The sequence below is a fragment of the Castanea sativa genome, chromosome 3, assembly GCF_040712315.1.
Source record: "Castanea sativa cultivar Marrone di Chiusa Pesio chromosome 3, ASM4071231v1".
NCBI classification, from domain to species: domain Eukaryota; kingdom Viridiplantae; phylum Streptophyta; class Magnoliopsida; order Fagales; family Fagaceae; genus Castanea; species Castanea sativa.
In genome coordinates, this window is record NC_134015.1 from 28,903,277 (window position 1) to 28,925,995 (window position 22,719).

At 34.4% G+C, this 22,719-nt stretch overlaps 2 protein-coding genes across 2 annotated transcripts; one reads left to right on the top strand and one right to left on the bottom strand.

Moving 5' to 3' along the window:
* The first annotated feature begins 682 nt into the window (after window positions 1-682).
* LOC142629861 (uncharacterized) lies at window positions 683-9,022 on the top strand. The gene is made up of 6 exons (XM_075803907.1): window positions 683-1,809; window positions 5,201-5,256; window positions 5,387-5,617; window positions 7,309-7,600; window positions 8,216-8,412; window positions 8,549-9,022. The coding sequence occupies exons 1-6, from the start codon at window positions 799-801 to the stop codon at window positions 8,700-8,702; spliced, it is 1,941 nt and encodes a 646-aa protein (XP_075660022.1). The 5' UTR covers window positions 683-798; the 3' UTR covers window positions 8,703-9,022.
* A 1,879-nt stretch (window positions 9,023-10,901) lies between these two features.
* Window positions 10,902-11,665, bottom strand: LOC142628785 (zinc finger BED domain-containing protein DAYSLEEPER-like). Its single transcript, XM_075802824.1, has 2 exons — window positions 11,074-11,665; window positions 10,902-10,972 (listed from the first exon to the last, which is right to left on the bottom strand). The coding sequence occupies exons 1-2, from the start codon at window positions 11,663-11,665 to the stop codon at window positions 10,902-10,904; spliced, it is 663 nt and encodes a 220-aa protein (XP_075658939.1).
* Window positions 11,666-22,719: the final 11,054 nt, after the last annotated feature.

Here is a 22,719-nt window from a genome sequence, read left to right on the forward strand (position 1 = left end):
AGAGCGGTATAAGTGGCGCCACTTGGAGGATACGATGTCACTTTGACCCTTAACTCACTGACAATTAGCCCAGTCAGATGAGATGACTTGGCATTATGCTCCTAGATCACCGCCACTATAACCGTTCCTTTAAAATTCACAAAATTACCCCTAATCCATTTGCTTCAAACTCACACTACTCTCTCACGTGACGCGTGAGTGTCATTTTTCTTTCTCATTTTCTTCTTTATTTATTTTACCAAAAAAAAAAAAGTTGAAATACTCAAATATCTAATAATCATTAATATAGTAAATTAAAGATGATACTTTAAGGTTTACGTCACGTTTAAAACTAATCAAACTAATCGGATACCATTTTAACCTGGGGTTCTCACAGGGGTAACTTAGTCCACCCGAAATTTAAAACCAAAAGTCTCCCAATTGAACCCGTAAAAGACGAGAAAAGTGGGGCCGTAGATAGTTTCAATGGGCCGCCGGCTGACTATAGCCCAAGAAAGAGTCCCTCTGTCTCAACCTCTTTGACCTCTTCTTCTTTAGTTTGTTTATGAGTATTTATTTATTTAAATAAAATTAGAGATAAGGATTTTTTAATTTATTTAAAAATTTAATTTCAAAATTCAAAAAAAAAACCAAATTCCGTTGCATTAAGCCTCTCAATTTCTTTTCCTCCATAAAACCCCTCCGCTTTCATCGTTATTCTCTCATTCCTTAGCTTTCTTCGCTTCTCACTTTTCTCTCAGACTCTAGTGCCCAACTTGGTTTTAGTTTTGAAGAAACAAACGCAGACACAGTTCAGTTATGGAATCAATCCAATTGGAAAATATCGAAATATCCGCTGATTCATCAAAAGCCAATGATCACGGAGAAGCTCAACATGAAATCGAGATCGAGAAGAGAGAAATTCCACTACCAGAAGAAGAAGACGAAGACGAAGAATTAGACGACACCGACGACATAACCGAAACGTCGTCGTCGGTGACGGACAAGTCATCAATAAACGAGGACGTAGTAAAGATACTCCAACCTCATTCGCAGCTCCCAAAGCCAGAGGCGCCTCCAGGCCTTTCTAATCCAAACCACAACAACAACGACAACGACGACGACGACGACATGTCGTTAATCCCCGGAGCATCCTCAATCGGAAAGTTCATCAGAGAGCGAAGCAACGAGTTCTCTGTAGCAATCGTAAAACGACTGTCGTCGCTGAAGGAGAACAGCAACGACGACAAAGAGAAAGAGAAAGAGAAAGACAACGAAAACGACGTGACGCAGTTTGATCTGTCGGGGCTAAAGGTCATCGTAAAACACAAAAACGACGCGGAACTGAAAGGTCGAATCAGCTTCTTTTCTCGGTCGAATTGCAGAGACAGTACAGCGGTTCGCAGGTTCTTTCGGGAGAAGGGATTGAAATACGTAGAAATAAACATCGACGTGTATCCAGAAAGAGAGAAAGAGCTGGTGGAAAGGACAGGAACCTCGTCCGTACCGCAGATATTCTTCAACGACAAGTTGTTCGGGGGTTTGGTGGCTTTGAATTCGTTGAGGAACAGTGGGGGTTTCGATCAGAGGGTGAGGGAAATGTTGCGTACGAAATGTCCATCGGATGATGCTGCACCTGCAGCGCCTGTGTACGGGTTTGATGACCAGGAGGAAGAATCGACGGACGAGATGGTTTCTATCGTTAAAGTGTTGAGGCAGAGATTGCCCATCCAGGACCGTCTGATGAAGATGAGGATCGTTAAAAACTGCTTCTCTGGGAGAGAGCTGGTGGAGGTCCTCATTCACCACTTTGACTGTGGCCGTAAAAAGGTATTACCTCAATTATCATTTCTCTATTCTACTCTAATTCTACTATTATCACCTTATTATTATTATTTTTTTTTTTGAGCTTAAACGATAGAACTATGACCTTCATCTTCTTCTTATTATTATTATTATTATCTCATTTCGTGATTTGCGGCATGGCACACACACATATTTCGTTTACAATATAGTTAAAATTAAAATTCTTTATTTGCATTAAAAAAAATCAAAAAATTTCTGATTTTTGTTTTATCACGATATTACACCACAAAATTTTATTTTTTAAAGTGGAGATTGGTCCCACAAATGTGAGGTCTTTTGTTATATTAATATATATTTGTTAATTGAATTTAAATTTTATTATATAGTTGAAATTTTTAAAATAAATTATTTAGCTAATTTAGTAATGCCTCTTAACCTAACAATGCGGGATTTTGCTGAGCGAACGTCAAATCAACAGACCAAATAAACCACCAAACCAAGCTAATTTTATTATATATTATTTTCAATCACTTTATGTCACTCTTGGTTATAAAATTATTATAATAAGCTTAGTTTATTTAGTTATTATCAGAGGTAGGCGCTATAAGTTAAAAAAAATTTTTTAAAAAATTTAATTTATTTTATATTAGAATTTTGATAAATCTAATGTTATAGAAAAAATATATAAAATCAATAGTAGAATATATAACTTTACATAAAAACACAAAAAAAATAATAAGAAATGACTAATATAATTATTATCATCAAATTTGATATATAGACTAGAACATAAAATAAAAATAAAGAAAAAGATGATAGTAATAGGAGGGTAGATTTGTATTTCGAAGGATGATGAAGTCGGGGGAGACGTTTTGTTATTAATACGTGTGCGTGAGTGTCATTTACTTTGACTTGATATTTTAAATTTGGGTTTTGATATTCAAAGTGTCTAAACGTAAACTGAAAACTGCGCGTAAGAAAAGTCGCTGACCAACTAAAGATCAAGATCAAGGGTAGTATTGTATTGTATTTCCAAAAGCAAAGAGACGAAGCTGTCCTTTTACAGAAACCAAGAGGAGTCTGTGTTTCCTATTGGCGACATTAATGATGACAACACACTGCACGGCATGATAACCGTGGATAACAACCTCGTTTACTGCAAAGGGAATTATATTAATTTATTAATTCATGATGGGACATTGGAGTTCATAATAAGCTATATAATCTTCTTCTTATTATCATATTTGACACTGCCAGCCATGGTTTTACTTTTAGTCTTTTTGATGATGGGGAATAGAGCCAGCCACGGTTGCACTTTAGTTGTTACATTGTCTAATACATATAATCATATGGGCTTCTTTTTTTTTTTTTTTTTTGCCTTTTCTACACCTCTAGATTCACTAAAATATTATTAATAATACATGATACAATTTTAGTGAGATAATATTTTTTTACAAGTTTATGACAATTGTTGAGATTGTGTGAGTGGACAAATATTATATTTTTAACTAATTTTTGTTTTAATCCTTAATTTCGTACCCAAATAAGAGCTTCCCTGAATTGTCCCTACATTGCTACATAAGACTTCCCCATATAATTTTATTATTCGGTCTGATATTCAATTTTTTAATAAGTTTCAAACCGCGTTGCAGGTGATTATTAGTGGCCACTTGCCAATCTTTATAAAAATTTCAATGGTATATCCAATAAGAAATTATGAGATCAATCCATCCCTTAAGATAATGATGACGATATATATATATATATACTAATTAAGTAAAAATTAGTGTTTTTCTCAAAAAGAAAAAAAGGAAAAGAGAAGAAGTAAAAATTAGTGTTAACCAAACTCTTGGAAAGACTATTAATTGTTAAAAAGAGTCTATGACTGGGCCCTCTCACTTAAATGGACTCCTGTCCCAGTGGCTCTCTGATTGTTCAACTTTGAATTTTGTACAGAATGGTTCCTAATTTATGAGTGTAGATTGTGCATCATATGGACCACGTTTACCTTATATCAACCCAGGGGTTAGAATGAATGAGTCCCTGTTCCACTCCTAAAAAAGTTTGAGAGGGTCCCAACTCCCAAAATACCATAATGGGGGACACTTTCAAATGTTGGCTCCTCCCCCCATCCCCACACCAACCCATACTCGTGAAAAAGCAAAACATGCATTGGTCATTGTCTTTGGCTTTTTGTGCTCTCCCTTTGTCTACCAGTTTCACCAGAGGAAATAATTTATTATACAACATATTCTCTTCACTATATATATAACCTTTGGTGAATTCTATCAATTATGTTTTTTGATTGACATCAAATGCTGAGGAATATCCTCAAGTTATACCCTAGTTGATAATGTCACACGTAGCATTCAAAATTGATGATTAGATCTTGAGGGTTTCTTTTTGGTTCTGTAGTTTTTCTATTCTAGCTATAGAGCTTTATTTTCCTAATCTGGTTTTAACTTTATCGAATTGTTTGATTCTTAATCTGAGATTTTAACTAGACTTAAAAGAAAAACAATAAACATCATTGATTCATTGGGTGAGCATAACATACTAGCTGCTCTAATTATTTTTTTCAGAGGGGAGGGTCCAGTAAGGTCATCATTGTTCAACATGCTAGATGTGATTCGTGATCTTACATGTACAGTTGTGTGTTGTCCTTAGCCTACAATCTTAATGTAGTTCTCTTTTGCTTTTCATGTTCAGCATAAACTAGGTCGAGCATTACCCTAACTTAATGTTATAGGCCACAATTTTCGGCCTTAGTCAATTTTGAAAAGTTCCAATTTACAAAAGATGATGATGTATGTCCATTTGGGTATAATTTATTTAGTCTTTTGTCGAAATTTTTTTCTAAAATTGTGTTAAAGTATACTTGTACTTTAAAAGAAAAAGGTAAAAAAGTAAAGTTTTAAAAAAAATGTATATAAAAGTTGAAAACTAACCTTATATAAGCTCAAACCAAATAAAAATGGTTCAGGTTTCCTTGATCTTATTCTTGGCTTGCAATTGTGATGCACACCCAAACCGTACTCTGTGCAATTGGGGGTGCAAGGAAAGCTGATACCTTTAAAGTAGGTGTTGCAATTTGAGGATGGTTACTTTGTTCGAGTACTCTTCCTTATGTGCAAAAATTAGTAAGACTCCCTTGTATCTAATTAAATGTAGAGAATCTCTATATATAGCAACATGCTAAGATTTGGGTTATAATGTCGGCAAACATTTACTGCCACACAGCTCGATTTTCCGGAAACTGAGTACATGCACTAATGTTGCCATGTGCAATAGTTATGATTTGTTTTTCTGACTATATTTTCTGTAGCCACTTTCTTTGTGAAAAAAAAAAAAAAAAGGTATCTAGACTTCTCTCCTACATAAATATCTAATGAATTTTATGCTACAACAAATGTAGGCTGTTTACATTGGATTGCAGCTTAGCAGGAAGCATTTTATACATCACGTTTTTGGGTAAGAACATGTCTCTTGGACTAGATCACTTCCCACCCCCCAAAAAAAGGAAAAGAAAAAGAAACTATGTACATGTAGTATACCTTTTTAGCCAATCACAAGTTTCATTAATGGTTAGTTATTTCTGTAGGGAAAATGATTTTGAAGATGGGAACCATTTTTATCGTTTTCTTGAGCACGAACCATTTATTCCCAAATGCTTCAATTTCCGAGGATCTATAAATGACAGTGAACCAAAGCCTGCAACTATGATTGGCCAAAGGCTCACCAAGATAATGACTGCCATACTGGAGTCCTATGCCTCTGATGACAGGCGCCATGTTGATTATACGGGCATCAGTAACAGTGAAGAATTTCGGAGGTAGGCTCAACGTTCCTCTTGGATTTACTTTATTCCGTCTATAATTTCATTTTGTTCTCCAATACTCAATAATATATGCAGCAATTAGTTTATATTGTCAATTTCTAATTTCATATATGTTAGGAATGCTGAGGAAATGCTTTAAGTTTTTTTTTTTTTTTTTTTTTTTTTAAGTTTTAAGTCTGTTGTCACATGTTCATCAAAAAAAAAAAAAAAAGTCTGTGTTCAGTCATTCACTCATTCTATCATGCATGTAAATGAGCAGCAGAAATGACCATAATGGATGATATGTAAGCCTATACATCACATGCTGGAGATTGAACAGGCAAGTAGAAAATGGAAGATTCATGAATCATGCAAAACCATATTAAAAAAAAAGGAAAAAGGAAAAGGGAATTCATTGTATACAATTCCAATACAAACACCAATAATCTATGTAGCACAATCAGACTAGTTGGAGAAAATGTTAATTAAGAAGGAAAGTATGATGCTAAGATAAAAATATCTTATGCCTTCATTTACTTCTGGTGTGGAAGCATAATGGTGAAAATATTATGTTAGCATGTTTTCAATACCAATACATAGTCTGCGAACGCATGGTACTAGGATGTATACTTGTGGCAGCATATGGATCCATTTCTTGACTCCCAAATAATAGAACTAAGGATCACGTCAAGCCACAATTACATCCATAAAATCTTCAACAACATCAAAGCACAAATTCAAAATTCAATAAGGAATCCATTTCAAAAAAAAAAAAAAAAACCCAAATCTCAAATAAGAAAAAAATTGAAATAATAATCTTTGAAATAACTTTGGTTGTGCTCCCTGCATCAGATGGATAGAAATAGATGTTATGGCTATAATGATTATACTGATGTGCTTATTAAAATAGTAACTGGAGTGTGATTGTTTATAATTTTTGGAAAAGAATTAGACCTGCATCATAGCATAAGACCTACGTTTTACAACAATTCTCTTTTGTTGATTTGTTAGCTAGCTCTAACTGAGAAATGGGTTTCATAGATTCCTTATAGCAATTTTTTTTATCAAAAAAAAAAAAAAAAAAATCTAAATGACAAATAATTTGTGGGAATTATGTTTGGCCTTGGTAGTCAAGTGGTATCCCTCCTGCCTAATAAGGAAGTTTTTGGGATCAATTCATTATGGTTGGTGGGGATCTGTCATGTTAGGGATTATTTCTTTTTATTTGGAAGAAAAATGTTTTATGTACACGTATGTTGACTATCCTGAAACTTATGTTGGAAATCAATTATTTGTCCTACTTATTCATAAGTTAATGTTGGTATCTCTCCTGCTTAATAAGGTGGTTTTTTTTGGTTAAATTTGCTGTGTGGTGCGAATTCGTGATAGTAGGGATTCTTCTTTCATTTGGAAGAAAATGCTGTGCGTGTGTCCTGAAACATATATTGATATTTGTCCCACCTTTCAATACAAGTTAATGTTTACAAGGTGCATCAATTATTACGTGACAGATTCTTCATAAAAAAAATATATAAATTAGACATCATAGTAGTTCCTTCTTTGCAGGAAATGAGTTAGATTCTGCCTGATGCCACGCAATCCCTACAAAATTATTATTAGTTGTTTCTTATGTTATGAGTCATGTACAATTCAAATAAACTATAGTTCTCTAAATATAGGGTTTTTTATCAATTTCCCAAATGCAGGTACATAAATTTGGCTCAAGAACTTCACCGGGTGAACCTACTAGCTCTCTCAGAAAATGAGAAGTTAGCCTTCTTTTTGAACTTGTACAATGCCATGGTCATCCATGCCGTGATCAGGATTGGTTGTCCAGAGGGAGTAATTGATAGGAGATACTTCTTTTCTGACTTCCAGTATTTGGTAGGAGGGTATCCCTATTCCCTTAACATAATTAACCACGGTATCCTTAGAAACAACCGGAGACCTCCTTACACCTTGGTCAAGCCCTTCGGCACTGGAGACAAGCGTTTGGAGGTGACTATTTTCACTTATCTTTGTTACAAATATATACCATTCTCTCTCATTCTTACCTGTTATAGCTGTCTAATATGTAGTCTCTTTTTCTCTAAATGATATTTTGTTTTGGACTTTGTTTTAGGATAGCTTTGGTTCTGGTGAGTGGAGTTAGTTGCCATAAAAATTTGATTAACAATGAGGATTGTTGTATAGAACGTTCTGCAACGTGCAACTGATTGTTATATACTGAGAATTTTTGTACAATACACTTTGAGTGAAGTTCTCCTAGGTCAAAAAAATAGTAATATATATATTCACACACACACACACAGCAATCTGCCTTTGTCAGGCTCTCCTCCCCAACACCGCCCCAAAAGAAATGTTGCAATTATAAAATATCAGGAAATAAGACTCTCATGTACTAGTTTTTAACTTCTATTTTCATTTTTTGAAAATGAAATATATTTGTTTTCTTATTTATAATATGTTCAAAACAAGGATATTTGAATCTTTTAGTGACCATTTTCCCTCTCACATTAAGCATACTTTTGAGAGAAGATGATGCTTTAATAGTTTCTTGCATTCTAATTAGTTGGTCTATAAAACTGATCACTGTATTCATCTAAATTCAAGCTTGCTCCTGCTAAAGTAAATCCATTAGTCCACTTTGGGCTTTGCAATGGGACAAGGTCAAGCCCAACTGTCCGATTTTTCTCACCTGAAGGAGTTGAATCCGAATTAAGATGTGCTGCTAGAGAGTTCTTTCAGGGTGATGGAATGGAGGTCAACTTGGAGAAGAGGACCGTGTATCTCACCCGAATTATTAAGTGGTGAGTGACAAATTGCTTAGTTTTTCCAACCATTTTGACATTTACAGATATTGTCAATCAGGCCACACATGATAGTTATATAGGAAGATATTGATCCTTTCAAATAGAATTTTTACATGTTATATTTCCCCTGCAGGTGCAATGTGGATTTTGGAAATGACAAAGAAATACTAAAGTGGATCCTCAATTACTTGGATGCAACTAAATCAGGTCTTTTGACACATCTTTTGGGGGATGCAGGCCCAATAAATATTGTATACCGGGACTACAATTGGTCTTTGAACTCTTGACTACCTCTTTGGCCATTGTTTGGACATTAAAACAGAGTTTTGACAGGAAATCTTTACGTGCCTGCATTGGTGAGGGAGATATTGTATATAATACTATAAATTTTGAAACCTTAATCATTAAGCCAGGTACTGGTTTCAAAATGTAAAATAGGGGATTTTTCTTTATTACTGGCATTATGAAACATTTACTCTCTTTTATTTATTTTTTCTTTTTTTTTTTCACCCCCCCCTTATGGGTCTGGGCTGTGTCACAATACTTGAGTGTGTGCGTGTGAAGCAATGAAACTAGATGTTCAAGATGGTAAAAGTTATGTGACTTTTGATCTCTCTCTCTCTCTCTCTCTCGCTCTCTCCATGTTGCTTAATGCATAGTCCTCTAATGAGGGTTGAATTGGAGAGTGTGATGAGCTTTTAGGTGCTTCCATAACAGTACTAGCGTGCACCAATGAGTAGTAGATACGTTTTTTGCTATACTTCAAATTTGCAATATAAATGCAAGCGTGGTTGAAAATAAAAGGAACCATAATTGGTCCTCCTTGGCATGAAAAATGTCCAGCGAAAACCTCAAGCCTTGGTTCTCACTGCACCATTGCTGAATTGAGGTAGTAAACTTCCTGGCCCTGCCAATATTTTTGATCCAAGTACAGCTCCTAGGATTCAAAAGGTTTGCTCCATTATTAGTTGGAGTTCTCAATCATACTTGTGATTGTTAACTAAATTCAGTAAGTTACCGAAATCACCATTGAACAACTCAAAAATTACTAACCCAAGAGTTTAGTGTATTGTTTTTCAGGGCTCGTGATCCATGAGGTTCATGGTTCACTTTCTCAAAAAAAAAAAAAAAAAAAAGGTTCATCATTCAAGCCTTCTAATTAACACTTTGAACCCACTGTAGGCTATATTATTATATCTAAAAACTGAAGTGTAGTATTTATTATTGCTACACTTCTGTTGAGCCACATTATCCACTTATTTCTATATCTTCTTTTATATTTTTTAAAATTTCTTCCCCCTATTCTTAAAAAAAAAAAAAACCAACAAACTCTTCTTATTACTCCACACCAACTACATGTTACACTTTCTTCAATTTTTCCCCTCCCTCTTTACATTTTTATCTCCTCACTATTCTCTATTTTACTGTTACACTTCCTTCCTTCGTCATTTCTCTTTCTTATATTTTGACTATTCTTCTCCACATTTTATTTTGTATAAATTTGATATCATTTCTCCTATTCAATTCATATTTTCCAACATAAAAGCTGTGAGTGGTCTCTCTCTCTCTCTCTCTCTCTCTCTCTCTCTCTTTTGGTGGATTTTTGTTCTTTCTTATAATTACTTTAATTAAGGTTGATGGTTTTTTATTTATTTATAAATATGTGTTTTGGTATTGTATTTTTTTAAACCCCCACCCACCCAATTACCCAATAATCAAAATTAATAAAATGCCCCTAAAACTTGAAAATGACCAAAGAACTCCTAAAATCCTCTAAAATTACCAAAATACCTCTAAACCTAAAAAAAATAAATGTGCTAAAAAACTACTAAAAATTACCAAAATATCTCTGAAACCTGAAAAATGATTGAAATACCCCAAAAACTAAAAATGACCAAACTACCCCCTTAAACCTCAAAAATGACTGAAATACCCCCCCAAAACTTAAAAAAATGACCAAAATACACCTAAAACATAAAAATGACCAAAATACCCCTAAACCTAAAAAAATGACCGAAATACTCCCAGAACTTAGGGATGACAATCGGGCGAGGTAGGGCCAAAGGATGGGGTCTTCGCCCCTGCCCCGCATAGATTTTTCTTGCCCTATCCACATCCCCTCCCCACCACACCCCGCCCCGCCCCGCCCCGCATGACGGGGAAAATTTCTTACCCCATCCCCACCCCTTAAGGCCCCACCCAACCCCACCTTGTAAAACTCTATTTCTTGTTAATTTTTCCTACAACTATTACCATTTTTTCAAATAAAATGGCATATTTCAATAATAAAAATATACTTGAAATTATAAATAAATTTATCCTATCAAATTAAACTAATTTTTAGCAAAAATTGAATAATATTATCTAAATGTTTAACAAGGCAGTATCACAACAGAAATTTCATAGTATGACACAATAAAATAATCCAAACTCCTAACAAAATAAAAATTGCCTAGTTCTTCAAAAAGAATCTCCACTTTCTTCCATCATTGTGACACCTCTTTCTTCTTGATATTTTGGAATGTATCTTCAATTCTATCTACGGTAGATGAAGAGCCTAAAAAAAAGGTAAAATAAATTCAATCAAACAATTGAAAAATATAATAAAGAATGCAGCAACATAAATCATTGCATACTTAAACTAGTAAATTTAATTACCATTAATTTCAGCCCATAACCAATTTTGAGCAACCATTAATGCCTCCACAGTCTTTTGATGAAGTTTACTGCGATGTGAACTTAACAATCGACCACTTGTGCTAAATGATGACTTTGAGGCAACAATTGACACTAGAATGGCAAGAATATCCCTTGCAATACGTTGCAAAGTAGGATACTTTGGCCCATTAGATTTCCACCATGCCAAAATATCAAAATCTACAGTTCTTGGCATTAAATCGTCCTCAAGGTAATGGTCCAACTCCAATTTAATATTCCCACCCCTTTTTGTTTTTAGACTAAGATATCTTTCAAAGTCCATAAGGGAGTCGTCAACTTGTGAATCCTCTCCCACACAAGGGCCACGAGTACCTTCTTTACCCATTCTCCCAGAACTATAGTCACGAATCATTTCATAACAAATATTTCTAACCCCTTGAATTTCAATACCAGCTTCATCACCATAAATTATTGGAAAATAATATTCTAATAATTCAATCTTATACCTTGGGTCTAAAATGGTTGCCACGAGCATAACACCATGAATCACATTCCAATAACAATCAAATTTTTCCAACATTTTAACCGCCATACTCCTAATCACATCACTTGCGCTTGTAAACCAAGAATTCAAAGCTATTTTTATACACACCTTAGGAAAGAAAAGATTAGTTGTAGGGTATGAGGTACTTGAGAATAACTCTGTAACCTTGTGAAACACTGCCAATCTCTCACATATATTACTTGACATCTCCCATTCTTCCTCCGTTGGAATGCACTTATAAGATGACTCTCACATATGTTCAATCGATAAAAGACATTTTGATACTTTATAGCAATAGAAAGCATGAGATAGGTAGAGTTCCAACGAGTCTTACAATCAAGGGCCAGTTCTTTAGTACATTCAACATGTGTTTGCAGGGCTGCCTCTTCAAAATTCTGTCTTCTCTTTGTTGATGCAATCCAAAATCCCACACTTTCTCGAACCTTTTCAATGCATGATCCAATTACATCCAAACCCTTCTGAACAATCAAATTAAGAACATATGCTACACAATGCTTATGCAACATTGATCCATGCATAAAAAGTGCACCACGTTGAAGCTTATCTAATATAATTTTTATAACTGCATCATTGGTTCTGCAATTGTCCATAGTCACAATAGATAACTTCCTATCAATATTTCACTCCAACAAAGTATCTAGAAGGACTCTAGAAAGCACTTCTTTTGTATGTGGAGATGGCACATAAATAAACCTTAAATGAAAATTTTAAATAATTAGAACCAACAATGATATAAGTTCATAAAACATTTGAAAAGAATTTAATTAAAACATAAAATGAATATATACTTTTAAAAAAGTACCTCATAACTCAGCTTTGTAATCTCCACAAACCATCAATGAAGTGTGTTGTTACAACCATAAACCCTCGCCTTTTGTTTTGTGAAGTCTACATATTAGTGGTAATAGAAATTCTACCCTGATTCTTATCAATTTCATGCTTTGATTTCTCCCTTTCTTTCTCATAGATGCTCAAAATGTCCTTCTTGATTGTGTTCCTAGAAACCATCCTGAACAATGGTTAAAGAGAAGTTGAATATTTTCTAAAACCAATGTGGTCAACTATAGAGAGGTGATACTCATGCAAGATGATCATATGAGCAAGTTCATTTCTTGATACATTTTGATCAAAGTTATAAGCTATCACACCTACCATTGAATCCACTTTAATTTGATCCCTCGCCAAATTTTTTTGATTCATATCCCTAATGTCTTGAAACTTTCTCCCTGGACATATTTTCATGTGGTCATGCAAATGTTTAGTGCCATAATTGGATCCCCTTACTAGCAATTTCTTACAATAATTGCACTCAGCCTTGTCTTTATCATCAACTCTCTTTCTCTTAAAATGATTCCAAACAATTGATTTGTAGTTCCCCTCTTCTTCAATTATTTCATTGCTAGGCTGGACTGTTTAGACATTTTTGGCATATTCAATAGAGGTGATGACGGGGTTGCATTATCTTCATCTACTATCAAAGGAAATTGATTGATGCCAGGTGGATTGGAGCTACCAATGTTTTCATGTGAAGTCATTTTTTTCCTGATGTTAATTTAGCAACTTAGTAATGGACAAACTATATTTCTCCAACAAAGATAAAATAAAATAATGAGAAAGAAAAAAAAAGAGAATAAAATGAAACAATGAGTTTTAATCTAATCTAGAGCTTTTAATTATATGAAGGAGCTTTTATTTGTGATTCATATATATAGCTTCAAACCCTACTTTTATTTCAAACTAGTCTGGACTATATATATTTTGATCAAATTGGTACAAATTATAGCTCCGGATTTGGTTCATATATATTTGAACAAATCTCATTCTTATAATGCTTATAATTTGAACAAATCAAGAGGACATTTTGAATATATGGCACAGTAACAGCTTATAGGATTTGAACAGATTATAACTCTGGATTAGGTTCATATATATTTTGATCAACTTGTTTGCATATATATATATATATATATATATATATATATATATATATATATATTTGTTCAAATTATAGCTTTGGATTATGTATGCCTTATTGTGCCATACCAACAAAGATTAGATGACCCTTGACATTTGGGTCTAAATAACATTGTTAAACAATTAAATTAGAAATCATAGCACCAGCAGCACATAAACAAATGGGTATTCATTGGCTTAAAAAACACTATAAAAAATCTCCTTTATAACTTTCTTTTCCTCTTCGATAGGTATAATTTTGTTCAAAACATCCATTCAATGGAAGATAAGAATAAAGCCGCATTCAAGATGCGTCTCTTTTACCCAGTAAATGTTATAAATTACTAAGTAGCGTGCATTATTTAATTCCTCCCATTTTGTGACCATTTCATAAAGAAATGGACAAATGTCCAATTACAAATAACATTGACTTGGACCAAAGCTACCTTAGAGTCTCAAACCTGTACCTCATAATAGCCAAATGCCCACACACACATAGTGACACAGACACAAACATTCAAAGTCTCAGACCTTACCTCATTAAAAAAAAAAATTATATTATGTTCATGATGAAATCTAAGTTGAGAAAGACGCATGAATGAAATCAGTAATTCATTAGTATATAAATTTGTTTCTAATAAAGACAAAAGAAAATATTAAATTGGTACCTTATTTCCAACTTTGCTAGAGAGAAAAAAAGAGAGGCAGAGAGCTACATTAGGTAGAATAAAATAAACTGATAATATTTTTGTTTAAATAATAGGGTTTTAGGGTACAAAAAAATTACAAGGGACGGGTCTAAAAAGTTTAAACCCATCCCATCCCCGCACCGCGGTGCGGGTCTAAAATCTCGCCCCATCCCTACCCTACCACCTTTGTGGGGTGGGAAAAACCTGCATGGGGCAAAGCGGGGAGAGGTGGGTCAAGCGGGGCGGGGCAAAATTGCCATCTCTACCAGAACCTAAAAAAATGCCCAAAATACCCCAAAACCAAAAAAAAAGACCAAAATACCCCTAAACATAAAAATGGACGAAATACCCCCCAAAACTAAAAATGACCAAAATACCTCCAAAACCTATAAATGACCAAAACACCCCTAACACCTATAAAATGACAAAAATGCCCTTTAAACCTGTAAGATGATAAAAATGCACTCTAAACCTAAAAAATGACCAAATTACCCTCGAAACCTAAAAAAAAAACTAAAAGACCCTGAAACCTAAAAAATGATTGAAATACCTTCAAAACTTAAAAATTGACTAAAATACCCATGAAAACTAAAAAATGACCAAAATACCTTCAAAACTTAAAAAATGTCCGAAATACCCCCAAACGCTAAAAAATGACCAAAGTAACATGAACCTAAAAAATGATTAAAATACCTCTGAAACCTAGAAAATTACCGAAATAGCCCTAAAATCTAAAAATTAACGAAAAACCCCCAAAACCAAAAAAATTACCAACATTCCCTCGAAACCTACAAAATGACCGAAATACTCTTAGAACCTTAAATTGATGAAAATACCTTCGAAACATCCAAAATACCCCAAACCTCTATTTTTTTAATTTTAGAGGTTTCGGGTGTGTCTTGTTCATCTTATAGGTTTAGTAGTATTTTGGTCATTTTAGATCTTTTGAGGGGTATTTTGGTCGTTTTAGAGGTTTTAGGGTATTTTTGAGCTTTCAGGTCATTTGTGGTCATTTAAGAGGTTTTGGGTGCATTTTGCTCATTTTAAAGGTTTTGGGGGTATTTTCGTCATTTTTTGATTTGAGGGTATTTTAGTCTTTTTTTTTAATTTTTTTTAAAGGTTTTGTGGGTATTTTGATTAGTTTTTAGGTTTAAGGGTTATTTTGGTTATTTTTTAGTTTTAGGGGGTATTTTGGCCATTTTAAAGGTTCAGGGGTATTTTGGTCATTTTAAGGTTTCAGGGGGTATTTTGGTCATTTTTATGTTTTTGGAAGTATTTCGTTCATTTTTTAGGTTTAGGTGGGTATTTTGGTCATTTTTAGGTTTCAGGGGTATTTCGGTCATTTTTAGGTTTCGGGGGTATTTCGGTCATTTTTAGGTTTTAGAGGTATTTCGTTCATTTTTTAGGTTTTAGGGTTTGTTGGGTTAAGATAGCTTGACCCTAGTTAATTAATTCAATTACCCAAGTTAATTAATTAGATTCAATTGCATGCAAATCATAAAGGCACCAACAAATCAGCAATTAAATTAATTGCAGTAGAAATTAAATTGACACGGTGATTTGTTGACAAATGGGGAAAACCTCTCGCAAGACAAAAACCCTACCGGGTGATTTTAAGGTCACCACTCCTAAGAATCCATTAATCGACAATCAAGCGATTATAAGTATAAAGAATCTTACCAACTACCCTGACCTATCCTAAAATACCAACCTACAGTTGAATTTTCGCTCCAATACCATATTGGACTTGATCTTGTAGTAGCTTTTTTTCCTTTGATGCACAAATCTCCAATTTGTGACTAACCCTTTGCACGGATCTTAGTACGTGACCAACTCCAACAACTTGAACGATATTGTTGACTACAAAGTTCTTCACTTCATCAACAATGAAGATTAGGAAACACTTGGTTACAAAACCCTTTGGCGTACTGTCAGGGATATATTTTTATGTAATTGGCATATCCTTTGACAAAACTCACTTTACTTATATTTGGGTAAATCTAAATAGGTTCAAGATGATCATTACAAGTGGTTATACTGAAGACATGTAGATTACTCAAGAACTGTTCAAGAAAAGTGCAATCTGCAAGTCTCGATACCCCCTCGACAGAAGCTCGATCTGTCGAGATTCATTAAAGCTTGACACATGTCTCGATCTATCAAGCTTACGGGATTCAGACTATAGCCAGCAACGTTTTTATTCTAAAAGGCTATTTGTTTATGAGTTTGTATAATCCTTATTGGACTAGGAAAGTCTAAGGTTTGTGTAAACCTATTTGGAATAGAAGAGCCTATCAAGCTCCTATTTAAAGGAGGTGGAAAAAGAAAAACCTAACCCTAGAGAGTTTCATAAAGTTTTATTTTTGAAACCCTAGCCTCCTCCTACAAAAGAAAGAGTTTTTGCTGCATTTCTTATACGCCTTTGGGTTCTGCAACCAATCAAAGTCTCTTGCACCAACATTGAAGATCTTATTGGTGTTTCTATGTGAAGTTGCTACAAATCAACTACAACAATCAAAAGGTTGTTGTGGTGTTAGTCACGTACTGGGATTCGTGCAAAGGAGTGAGCTGCTTACTGAGATCTGTGCATCAATTGGTTAGTCAAGTACTGGGAGCGGTGCATTAAAAGGAGAGATTGTCATTACATTGCAAGTCCAATTGTGTATTGGGGTAAGGGTTCAACTGTAGGTTGGTATAAGGTATTGGGATTCCTTTACTTGTAACCGCTTGTTGTAATAATAGTGAATTCTCGGAAGTGGTGACCTTAAAATCACCTGGTGGAGTTTTTGCCTTGGAGGTTTTCCTCATTCGAAAACAAATCACCTTGTCAAATTTATTTTTCGCTGCATTTTATTTTAGTTGGTGATTTGTTTGTGTGGCCACCTACATTGCGTGTTAATTTGATTAATTAATAAACTTGGCTAATTAATCAATTAATTCATCACAAGGGGTCAATACATTTTTGGCCTATCACGTACAAACACAATAGCTTCTCACAGAGAAAATAACTCTCTTGGTCTCGGTATCCGTGTGTTGATGGCATTTAAAATAAGTCTTGTGTATGTTTAGGGTTGTGGGAAAAGAAACTTTAAACAAATACATAAGCTTGAGCTGAAATTCAAATCTGGAAAATTGAAAATCATAGTTTTCGATAGATTGAGCTGCTGTCGAGCTATCTATTAAGCTTCACATTAAGTCTTGATAGCAGGCATCGATTGAGCTATATGTCGGGACTTAATGAACCACTTTTCTTCGCTTATTTCTTGGACCAATTTTATGACTTTTAATACAAACACTTGATATGCTTTGAGCAACATATTTCTTGATATATTAGACCTATCTTAGATCTATCCAATTATAAGTAAAGTGCATTTTGTCAAAATTAGCCAATTGCGTAAAATATAACCCTAACAATATCATTCTTTGGTAATTCGTGACAAAACCACAAGCATAATTATCAGGAAGTATAAAGCAACAACTCCTTAACTATTACAAAAGCCAAAAAGCCAAAAGTACAAAAGCCTAACTAATACAATGAGCTCTTGAAAAACTTTGCAAGAAAAGAGATCATGGCATGATAGACTTGCAACCTATCTTATCTGAAACACTTAAACAAAATTTATCAAGTCATCAAGTGTGAAACATAGACAAGTTGTATACAAGAAGAAACATGTGTATAAATATAGAAAAGAAACAATAGATGTGAGATAAAGGTGAAGAAACATGGCGTAAATGCACTTTTAGTCCCTACATTTTATTTTTACAACTTTTAGTCCCTAAACCAATTAACGCGTGACATTTAAGTCCTTACCGTCACCCAATTAACAGAAAATACTGACGTGGCTAACGGCACAGTAAAATAATAATTAAAAAATCTATTTTGGCATTAAAAAATTGTCACGTTAGCATTTAAATTAACTTTAATTAAATAAAAAAAAATTAAAAACAAAAAATTGAACATGAACATCAACAACAACAAACCCAGAATCAAGAACATGAACATCAAACCCAAAATCAAGAACATAAACATCAACAACAACAAAATAGATCAGAACGAACCAAACCCAAACCCACATCGATCAAACCAACAACAACAACAAACCCTGCAATCCCAACCAACGAACCTAGTCGAACCCAGCACCCACCAACAAGCTCCCTTCCACCGAGATGGAACCGAACCGAGATTCCTATCAGAAAAGCTGCGCCGCTCTCTCTCTCTTCGCTTCGCTTTGCTTTCTCCGATCCCAAACACAATGGCGCACCAGGGCGAATCGCCTGACCCGTGAGTCAACTCATTATCTTTTCAATTCGTTATCGGCTCTTTTTGAACCCTAATTTTGCAAATTCAGTGGTTAATTCTTGTTTGGTTTGGTTTGGTGTGGTGCTTGTGATTTTTTTTTTCAGGAAATTAGGGAAGAAGGACTTCTCGATGGCGATTCTGGAGAGTAAGAAGTCGCCGAATAGGCTTGTCGTTGACGAGGCGGTCAACGACGACAACTCTGTTGTCGCTTTGCACCTTGACACCATGGAAAAGCTCCAACTTGTTTGTGGCGACACGATTCTTATCAAGGTATCAAATTTAATTTGGGAATTTAGGTTTTTTTGGGGTTGTTTATTTGTTTTCATTGCTAAATTTTGATCCTGAAGTTTGGTTTTATGAATTGCTATTTGTGGTGTTGTACGTTTTAGGTGTGGAATTTTAGAGGTTTGTTTTTAATTTTTTTTTTTATTTAATTAAACTTAATTTAAACGCTGACGTGGTAATTTTTTAATGCCAAAATAGATTTTTTAATTATTATTTTACTATGCCGTCAGCCATGTCAACATTTTCTGTTAGTTGGGTGACGGTAAGGACTTAAATGTCACGCGTTAATTGGTTTAGGGACTAAAAGTGGTAAAAATAAAATGTAGAGACCAAAATAGAAAAAGTCCAAAAATGTAGGGACTAAAAGTGCATTTACGCATATATATATATATATATATATATATATATCAAAGAATACAATGTTTGTAAAAGTGGTCACAAGACCATGGTACATGAAATGAGATAAGATACATCAAAACCTCACTACATCTCTCAAAGCACTCCCCCTCTAACTGGTCTATCCCTATGCTAGCTCTCCCCCTAACAAAAAGACTACTCTCATATACAAAGTTACTTCCCCTTTTTGTTACGAATGACAAAGGGTGAATCACTGAGAAGTAGTCCTCTCATCATCATACTCAGAGCCAGAAGCATCCTCATCATCGTCATCTCCCCCATCCGAAGAAGAATCCTTAGCAGGCTCGAGAGAAGGTGAAGGAGAAAAACTGCCAAGACAAGATTGTCGGTGAGCTATGCGACTAATCCTAGTGTTTATTTGACATATCTCATCAGAAATGTGGTCGAGTTGACTACCAAAATCAGCACACATGTGCTGAAGCTGGTCCATAATGGCAGCCAGGGATGCCTTTACTCCAGAAGAAGAATATGGAGAAGAAGATGAAGACGGACGAGGGGTAGGGGTAGCATCATCCTCCACACAAGGCCACTTGGTTGCTAGCAACGCATCGCTCCTCCTAATAGATCCTTGCTAATGGCACTTATGGCATAGAAAGGAGAAGAGAGAGGAACAATGACGTGCATGTGTGATAGGATGCGTGTGATAGCCGAAGGAAAGATGAGCTTATCATATGTAGCAGTGTCTTAATAGCAATCTATCATAGATGCTATCATATATGAAGGAAAATCTATAGAAAGATCTTCAGAAGAGAAAGAAGGAAACGAACACGAGGCTTAGTGATAGTATTATAGTGAGACCGTGGTGTGAGAACAAAGGTCATCACCAGATTAAGGATCCTTGGACCCTTAGCAAACTCAGTTGTGGAGAAGTTAAGAGTATCTCCAGCCCCCTCGAGAGTTGCAAGATAAAATTTCCCCAATGGAGTTGATAAAACCATCTCGAGGGTGGAGTCAACATCAATCCGCAGTGAGTCATAAGAAAGAAAAAGATAATTTCCCCCAGTGAAGGAAAGTTTTCCCAGTGAGCAACACTTCATCAAGAGATCCCCAGTAAACTACCCCCTCCTTAGTAGGCCATACACCATCAAGACTTCATGATAGGTCAAAATCATCACCAAACACTTCTCAGTAGAATTATACTCCCCAGTGAGTCCTTAGGCACCCCAGTGGATCTTTCATCCAAAAATAGTCAAAATACAGAATTCTTGCACATATCCTTAGGAAGTAAACATGCAGGCACATAATACAGAAATTGTGCACATATCCCGAGGGAATTAAATATGTAGGCATAGTGGAAAAGGTAGAGATAGAGATCAAGACCAAGGTCACCCCGAGGCAAGAGCCTTACTAGAACAGGTATATATAGAGATGGAGAAGACAAGTATTACCTAGAGGCGCAAGCCACCCAGAGAAGTTTGAGGCAACAACCCCCAATGGACACCATAGATATAGATCCTTTTAAGCTTGTAAGATCACCCTTGTTTGTTTGGTTGATGGTTGCGGTCGTTGGCCTTGTTTGTTTTTCTTTTTAGTAACTCTAGGATAGTGAGTCATTCGCTTTTTTGCTTGCAATTGGCAAAACAAGTTTTGGGATAGTGAACCTATCATTACTTGTTTTCCAAGCAACAAAGGTGGGAATTCGGACATATAAATCCCACGCAAATCTTTGGAGTTGCACCCCTTCCCATGTATGCGTGATGTGTGTTGTGTGCATGGGTTGGGCCTGAGTCGTACGTTGAAACAAAAGATTTTGTCTCTTATTTTTTTGATTCTATTAACAATGCTCACGAATCAAAAGAGGCGCATCTGTAGACACCATATTTTGTACTCCTTACAACTCAAACCCCTGTTTCCCAATGATACTAAAATTTTGAGACCCAAGGTTGGTTTATGGCCCAATTAGATGCTAAATTGACTTAAAAAATGTTAAAATGATAAATATAGTTTTTAATGAGTAAATAAATCTATTTTTGGAAAAAAAAGGCCAAAGAAGCCCTCAGCTTGCGCATGTAGGAATTAACCTGTGTGCGCAGCCATGGTGCATGCGCATGCAGACACAATTCTGCATGTGCATGTAGAGTTCCAGAAACTATGAAAGACAAGTTTGCCTATAATTAATATTAAACAATAATCCCAATTTAACATTGATTGTACCTCATCTTACTTATAGTGCAAATAATGTATTATTTAGTTTGTCTGTGGTAGTCTAAAGTTTAGTCTATTATTATTATTATTATTAATTGATCTATTATAACAAATAATTCAATATAGCAAATATGTAGTTGTTAAGATCTCACTATTAAGTACAAGGATCACTAAGGTCAAACCATATTAATTTTGCTTTCACTCTATATTCTTTTTTTCACAATCACAATGACAATCTTAATAGGTATCAAAACTATTTCTTAATATGTATAAATTAATACTAGCCTTATTACACGCGCTCCGTGTATGCGATGTGACTTTTTTTTTTGGATTAGTATTATAAATTTTCACTTATTTTAATTTGAAATTTACACTTATTTTTCCACAAAAATTGTAGATTTAGAACCACTAATTTGGTTAAAAAATAAGGCTAGCTCTAAAAAATGAACACAAAATAACATTGACATATGTTTAGTTTTTTTTTTCTTTTTTTTTTATGTGATATGCGGCAGGGTGGGATTTTTTTAAAGAAGGTGGGGTAGTTTTATTTTTTTTAATTTTTTACCAAACTTAGGATAGGTGTTTTTTTAATAGAAAATGGTAGGGTGGTTTTTTTTAGAAGGTGGGATGGTTTTTTTAGGAGAAAGTGGGAATTGTGGAGAGTTTTTATTTTTATTTTTATTTTTTTTTGTTAGTAGTCCTATTTTGTAGATTATATATATATATATATAATTTTTATTTTGAAAATCTAATTTATAAGTGGATAAAGAAATTTAAAAATTAATAGGAGAGTGGTCCTATTTTTTAGGCAATGTTTTAGTGGAAGTTAAAGTTTCATTTTTACAGGATTGTCCTTTAGTTTTGTCTCTACTTAAACATAAGATTGTATGAACATTTTTGAATTAAAAAAAAAAATGAGGAATCCAAGTTGGGGAAGCCCCTTAAATAATAACTAGTCTCATTACACGCGCTTCGCGCGTGCGATTAGGCTTTTTTTTAGCAAAACAAAAAACTGTGTTTTTATTTTGTATATATAATCTTTATTTTGATAATCTAATTTATAAGTAGATAAAGTAATTTGAAAATTAATAAAAGAGTGATCCTATTTTTTAGGCAATGTTTTGGTAGGAGTTAGACTTGCATTTTTACCAGATTGTCTTTTAATTTTGTCTCTACTTAAATATAAGAGTGTAAGGGCATTTTTGAACTAAAAAAATAAGAAATCTAAACAGAGGAAACTCCTTAAATAGTAGTATAGACTAGTCTCATCACACGCGTTTCGCACATGCGAT

Excerpts from the sequence above, each read along its gene's own strand:
- LOC142628785 (XM_075802824.1), bottom strand. The coding sequence starts at position 11,665 with ATGGCGGTTAAAATGTTGGAAAAATTTGATTGTTATTGGAATGTGATT. Across the intron at positions 10,973-11,073 it reads GTTATGGGCTGAAATTAATG|GCTCTTCATCTACCGTAGAT; the intron begins GTAATTAAATTT and ends CCTTTTTTTTAG.
- LOC142629861 (XM_075803907.1), top strand. The coding sequence starts at position 799 with ATGGAATCAATCCAATTGGAAAATATCGAAATATCCGCTGATTCATCA. Across the intron at positions 5,618-7,308 it reads AACAGTGAAGAATTTCGGAG|GTACATAAATTTGGCTCAAG; the intron begins GTAGGCTCAACG and ends TCCCAAATGCAG. Across the intron at positions 8,413-8,548 it reads CTCACCCGAATTATTAAGTG|GTGCAATGTGGATTTTGGAA; the intron begins GTGAGTGACAAA and ends TTTCCCCTGCAG.